Source organism: Acanthaster planci, linkage group LG08, assembly GCF_054643075.1.
Source record: "Acanthaster planci isolate LZ-2023a linkage group LG08, COTS_SCS, whole genome shotgun sequence".
In the NCBI taxonomy this organism is placed as follows: Eukaryota; Metazoa; Echinodermata; class Asteroidea; order Valvatida; family Acanthasteridae; genus Acanthaster; species Acanthaster planci.
In genome coordinates, this window is record NC_141784.1 from 11,507,488 (window position 1) to 11,514,222 (window position 6,735).

A 6,735-nucleotide genomic window follows, 5' to 3' on the forward strand; every position below is an offset into this window, starting at 1 on the left:
GTTGCTGAGTTCATAAATGTGTGTGCTTCCAAGATGGCTGCTTAATGCAAAGGGTCCATTTGGCTATATCTGAATGCAGAAACCAACACTAGCACCCATGGAAGCCACTGGCTGCAGCCGTATTCCACAGAGCATTCACACTGTACTGGAACCACTTGATTTGGACACCGCTGTAGTTCAGGTCAAAACCATGCAGAAACCGAGGTCAAAAGTGAGGATCAAAAAACCATCGCAACACCCTCAACATCCTGCAATCTCGTTAAAGCACAAAATCCAAGAAGCAGTTGTTCCCAGATTTACTTTATTGATACTGATCCATTCGTCGTGAAAATGCAGTCAAAATTTCTACCAAAGAAGACCATATTTCTGACCTACATGTAACTTCAAGGAGCATATATTTACTTCTTTAAATTACAACACAAAAGAACAATAACTCTGAACAACCACTGGGCATTTGGTGATCCACATTAATTTTGTTTTGACCCTTGTGACCCTGTCAAGTCCTGAAAGTGACTCTGCATAACATCCCCAAATCAATTAACTCATTGCCACACCACAATGACAGGGGAGGGGGTGTACAGTCAAATGATTTACATGTACGGGACCCCTGTTGCTTATCTGTGAAACCGTATCACTGGCACAGGTCTTTTTTTTTTTAAGTATATTTCATATGGACAATGTTAAACTGCAAAAAAAAAAAACACACACTTACTAGCACAATATGCGTACCCTGTACAATTGGTGAAAACAAGTGCTTCTGAATTAAAACCAAAACCAACAATGAATCACAACTTGTCATGTGCATCATCACTACTGCACACTGGCGGGGGGGGGGGGTGGCCAGGGAACAAGTCCTCCCCCAACTATTTCAATTCAGGGAATGCCCTCCCTGGCAGGTCCTATAATAATAGCTTCTCTTTCACAGGAACGTCCTCAATAACACTTTGACAAAGTCAATGGTCCTGTAGAAAGCAAGGGCTGATAGACTTATCTGTGATTCATGACGTTATGCTTTGTTCACACATGCCCTATCCTGTAGCAGTGGGGTGGTACACACCCATGGAGCCCAGATAGGAAAGGTGCACCTGTAAAGGTGAGTGATGTTATGTTTTATGTCTGTTACATGTAAGCCCATGCAATCAACAAAACCAAAACGAGAAGAATTTGGGACTTTGTAAATCTACATCACAAGACTGCTCACGTAAGTTTATATCATGAATCGTTAACAGAACAAAAGCTCACTCTTACACTAATAGCTCTGACTTTGATGTAGAATTGCTCATAAAACACACACCTTTTGTATTATTCAAACACACACCAATTATGTGAACTTTGCTTGCACTTTACAAAAGCAAAATATTCTACAGCAAAAAGAATTTTGTGTGGTGATTTGTTTGGAAAACAAAAAATACACATACATATATGTATGTACATTCACACTATGCAATATCTTGTAGAAACATACTTTTTGCTGTCTCGGTACATATGAGATGGTATACAATTACTAATACAAATTTGAACAGTTGAAGCAAGAAATTTGCACATACCAGATAATGATAAACCATTTTAGAAAATTACTTTTAAAGCTGTTTTTCTGCTTCTGATTATAACTTTGGGCTCAAGGCTTCGGCACACAATATGACAAAGAAGATATATTTCCATTAGCTAATTTGCCACAAAGTCAGAAAGTGTCAAGGAAAATCTCAAGGAACAATTTTTCTGTTCTCAAACAATTCCCATACAGGTGAACATGTATAAATTTAGAGTTGTTACTTCAATTGAGTATGTCTTAGAAATGCACTCCAATGGAAGTATGCATAAATTCTCTGCTTTTAACACGGAGTATCCCCTACTCTTACACTGAAGTTGCATTTAGGCTCATGTAGCATTTTTCTACAAAGTAACTCTGTGCATCTTTGGAAGAATTTTAAAAATAAAATGAAACAAAGTCTGTCAAGCATTCGGGAAATCAATGACTTAAAGCATTCCTTTGAATATATTGTCTTGAAGTGAAATTTATCGGTGCCCTGTTGTCCAGTAAGGCAGCAGAAACATAGTTTACAAAAAGAAATATACAGAATTACTTCTCTCTTTTCAATCTTTACGATAAAGCCACACTTTCAACATTTTACAAGTTACAAATTTCCCCTGATTCAAATCATGCTCATGGTTGACAAAATGAATAAACATCATAAACATCATTTGACATTCATGGTTCTGGAGAATTTGGAGACATTTTCTTCTTGGGCAGTTCGTTCTCGCACATGCACACACATTCTCAGTTTCAAAAGAATTACACTTGACACACAGAAAAACTTATAATGAAATGAATTCAATATCTCATGAGCTTTTTCTTTTTTCTCAAAATATAACAGCATTTTCAGGGAATGGAGACATACTTGGTGATGTAAAATCGTCGGTAACTTTTTGAATACCAGAAGAGAGCAAAGGACCATTTCCATGTCATGAAGACCCAGACTGCTGCAACGTAGTAACCGCGGTGGGGCCCATTCAGTGGTGTGACAGCTGCAGAGAGGAGTTCAGGTTGGACACAATCAGAGGAAAAAATCCCACAGCTACACATATTGATTCTTATCAATATTTACTGGTAAATGCATGATCTATCTGTTGTACTCATGACCTGTAATCTATTTCAAAGATGGATTTGCGCAGGGGAGATGTAAATTAATTGAAAAAAAAATTTTTTTCTTGATTTTTTTTGTTGGGTACACTTGTGGTTTTTTTTCACAAGCCCTGGGGGGCATACACTGAGTATACAGTGTTAAACTACACGTCGGGCAGGGCAAAAATCCAAAAAAATTGACCTGTAATCTCCACAAATTTTAATACAACTGTATTGACTTCATGAGCAAAATAACTTTTCTGTATGGTCCTGTATTGGTTCTGAAGGTAAAGTGAGCTGTACAGAAAAATGAAAAGGACATTCTTTGTTCAGTGAGACATTCTAGACCCAATTCCATGGTTCTGCTAGCCACAAATTCTGTCACTTGTGATCATCATTCAACATGTATTCTCACAAGATGCACTGAAGCACCAAAATTCCAATTGACCCTGTAAGCACAAACTCCCTAGTTTCAGGATGTGCATAATAATGACCTTAAATTCTTAGCTAATCTGTAGGATGCATACCCAATTGCAGTATTCTCTAAGTTAATTTCAACTTGATGGAGACTTACACAAATATTTTAACGGGAGATGTGGATTTGTAGCTCACTATAAACCTTGTCAAAAATCTTGCACATTTCTTGACATCCTTGCCATTTTTGAAATAGGAAGCAATCACAGAGTTATAGACAGCTTCTTTTCATCAAAATTTGGCTACAATAGGTATGTACATGTATACAAGTTGAATAAGTTGAAATATTCCGGAATATAGCACCCAAATTGTTAAACTTCACGGCAAGACTTTAAAGACTGGTGGCTACTTTTTAAACATGACTGGAGACAAGAAAAGCTTTTGTGGGTTTCTTTTGAAGGTTGGAGAATGCTGCAGTTTTATTCAGAAATTAGCCGAGATTTTTCTTGCATGCAGTGCCAATGATACTGCGGTCTCTGTAGTGAAATGGCACATTTCCAAAACTCCAATAAATTCCACCAAAAAATTATCTGCTTACGTTGCTTTTGCACAGCAGCTAAGGCAATGTAGGTGATGAAAGCCGCTACTGCTCCAAGCTGTACAAAGAATCCAAGAATGATGGGCAGTTTGAGACGATTCAGCCAAACATCATGATTACCCTTCAGGTGTTGTACGTGGACAATAAGTGTAAAGACGGCAAAGATTCCTGCAACCAGACCAGATGTTAATATCAAAATTCAACACTATGGATATTGTGCATGTCTCAGAAACAAATACACGTACTTTCATATGCTACCTACAGTAGATCCCATAAATGCCCCAGTGCTGTATGCTGTACCGTGTTTATGTCGGTTATACAAAATGCAGCCTTCTAATGCATGCTCTGGTGATGGTGGTACACCTAGATTTGCCTATATGAGCCCGTCAATTTACATGTATGGGTGGATTCAACATCTCCCTTGTGCTTGTTCATTTTGCTGGTTGTAAATTGTATGTGTGTATTATGAAGGCTTTTCTCACTAGTTCTATAATGTAGATGGGAGAAGAAGAATCAAATGCCAGGGGCACCGTGGGCCTTTAATGCCTGCCTGGTTCTCATGCAGACATAACACAGATTTGCCAATTGATTTTATTGCTCTATGACCAAACTAAGCTGGGGTGGTCGGTGGGATGTACTCTGCACTAGACGCACGAGAGGATGTGCACTTGGCATGTTGCCTCCAGCCTCAGGCCTCATCTGATTCAGCCGTGCCTCTAGTCATGCTGGACATAATTGTCATGATTGTGGCCTGGGGTCAGTAATGTCACTCAAATCATATCATGGAGGATTGTTCCTCTGTGATGCATGACCGGGGTAAGGTGCATGAATATTGAGGGTCATTTAGGGGTCATGCTTAACTCACCACTTGCCAATCCCCAACATGCAATGTGATAATTCCTGAAATCCGCCATGGCCAAAAACACGATGAAGACCAGCACGCCGACCGAGATGCCGGTCACGGCCAAGCCGATCCTGCACCGCATCGCCGTCGGTGTGGGCTCCATCGCGGTAGGCTGTTTCTGCGTTGACGTACTAGTACTCGAAAACGCAGGGGTCGGAAGGCCAGCGTCGTCCTTGATCTCTTGTGATGATGCTGTGTCTGCAACATCGGGAGCTGAAGAAAGGTGACTCATCGTATTTATGAATGGTAGAGCGGTGGCTAAAGGTCTAGATGCGCAAATTATAATAATTTACTTGAGAAAACAGCACTTAGCATGCTCAGTGGACACACAGCTTACGCAGTAACAATTCGACGAGAGTGCTATTATGCAACCTAACTGGCGCCCTCTTTCGTCAAGTAAATTACCAAGATCAATAATATTTCCATCAAACGGAAAATAAAACAAGTACACAACAAAGCAAAGTAAATTCTGCTGAACTGAAGTAGACCATGGAGGAATATTCCTCCACGAGTAGACCAAAATCAAGAAACAAATGACAATTACTACAAACGCAACAAAATGTCACGAAAAATAAGACAATTAAAATGATTTGAAATGCAAACATAAACGAAACAAAAACCAAAATACAAAACACAACACAAACCAAAAAACTCAAGGTATGAAAACAAACTAACATAATAAAAGGATCACATTATCTAAACTCTGACTCTGATCTTTTCTTTTGGGGGGGGGGGTTCATTACTGAAAATATAGGAACGATTAATATCCCAAAAATAATAATGATTATATACATAAAACCCAAAAGTAAGCATGACTGAGTGCAGGTTTTTCTTTTTACCGTATGCAAGTTAGGGGTACAAACATTACATTCACACAAAAGTCGACTGTATTTGGACAAAGGTTGACAACCCTTGTCGCCGTACAATGACTCTGGCTCAAAAAAGAAACAAAACAGGGAAATTTTTACTAAAAAATATGAGAGTAAAAGACATAGTGATCATAAATTAAACTACGCTCTTCTATCTGAAATGGACGCAATAGATCGGTTCTCGAAAGGAGCGACACTTTTGAAAGCTCTGCACATCAAAGGTTGGTTTTGTATCAAAGACAGAAGTAACCAGCTATATTCCCGGATTTCCTTCCTCTTGACTGGGCCGCCCATGTTCCGACACGAGGGACGGAAGGTCAAATGTATGTGATTCTTCTAGCTCGTTCAACTGAATCAATATTGTGCACTTGCGCTTTTTAATTTCATCATTTGCCATTTTTAGCTTTTGTTTAATCAAACTGAAAAAAAGCAAACATTTTTGACTGGGAGCATTCGTTTTTGTTCTACCGTAATGACATTTGTTAAGATTGTTTGTGCGAATTTGATAATTTAGACATCTACTAAAAAGGCATAAAGGTCACAGGGGGTGATAACTTATACTGTATCTCTTTTTTTTTTCATCTTGAAAATACGTAATGTCTTGTTTCATCGGATTAAGCTTGAAACGTGCTAAACTCAAAACAGGGCGTACCCCTGTTACTTACCCTCGATTACCAGAAGGGGGAGGGTTCGAAATAGGATGGTTTTGGATCAATAAAGAGGATGCAGGGGACGACTCCCGAGGGAAATCTAAAAACAAAATCAAATACTGCAGTCTGGTGCATTTTACATACCCCAAAAGACAAATCAAAGATTCATATTTTGTGCTTTTTATTATGGAACTACGGAGGAATAGGGTAAGAAAAGGGTCCACTGAACCCCCGAATTCTTAAGTTGTAAAGGAGAAAAGGAAGGCTCATCAAAGTTAATTTTCAAAAGCCCCCTAATACATTTTCAACTTTATTTTGTTGCTCTCTTTTAATTATTTTGATTTAACCCAAAAACTTGCATTTTAAGGATCTTTCAAATATTTTGTGTTCTGTTTTCTGTTACACAAAGACAAGGCCGAATCCGGAACCAAATTTTCGGAGGGGGCAAACTTGTTTTGATGGGCCCAAAATATTGGAATTTTTTTCCTTGTAACCTTTTATAGCCTTTCAGATGGGTCAGGCTACATCTAGGGCTTTTGCACGCTTCGGGAAGAAAGGGAAATGAATTCTCTAATTGTTGAAAGAAAGACCACTTTTCTTGGGGGGGGGACCTTGTTGTCTCTTCCCATTTGCCATCGCAAAAGGAAGTTACGCGTAACAACGCGTAACGTATCAGA

The 6,735-nt window shown here is 38.9% G+C and overlaps 1 protein-coding gene across 1 annotated transcript; it reads right to left on the bottom strand.

The window, feature by feature from the left end:
• Positions 1-254: 254 nt before the first annotated feature.
• On the bottom strand, positions 255-4,907 carry LOC110984213 (heme transporter hrg1-B-like). Its single transcript, XM_022244156.2, has 3 exons — positions 4,501-4,907; positions 3,636-3,803; positions 255-2,526 (listed from the first exon to the last, which is right to left on the bottom strand). The coding sequence occupies exons 1-3, from the start codon at positions 4,769-4,771 to the stop codon at positions 2,381-2,383; spliced, it is 585 nt and encodes a 194-aa protein (XP_022099848.2). The 5' UTR covers positions 4,772-4,907; the 3' UTR covers positions 255-2,380.
• Between the last annotated feature and the right edge of the window lie 1,828 nt (positions 4,908-6,735).

What these genes read in the sequence shown, in the direction of transcription:
- LOC110984213 (XM_022244156.2), bottom strand. Translation starts at nt 4,771, where the DNA reads ATGAGTCACCTTTCTTCAGCTCCCGATGTTGCAGACACAGCATCATCA. An exon ending in ATGTTGGGGATTGGCAAGTG is followed by an intron (nt 3,804 to 4,500) that starts GTGAGTTAAGCA and finishes GTCTGGTTGCAG; the next exon opens with GAATCTTTGCCGTCTTTACA. An exon ending in AGCTGCTGTGCAAAAGCAAC is followed by an intron (nt 2,527 to 3,635) that starts GTAAGCAGATAA and finishes TCCTCTCTGCAG; the next exon opens with CTGTCACACCACTGAATGGG.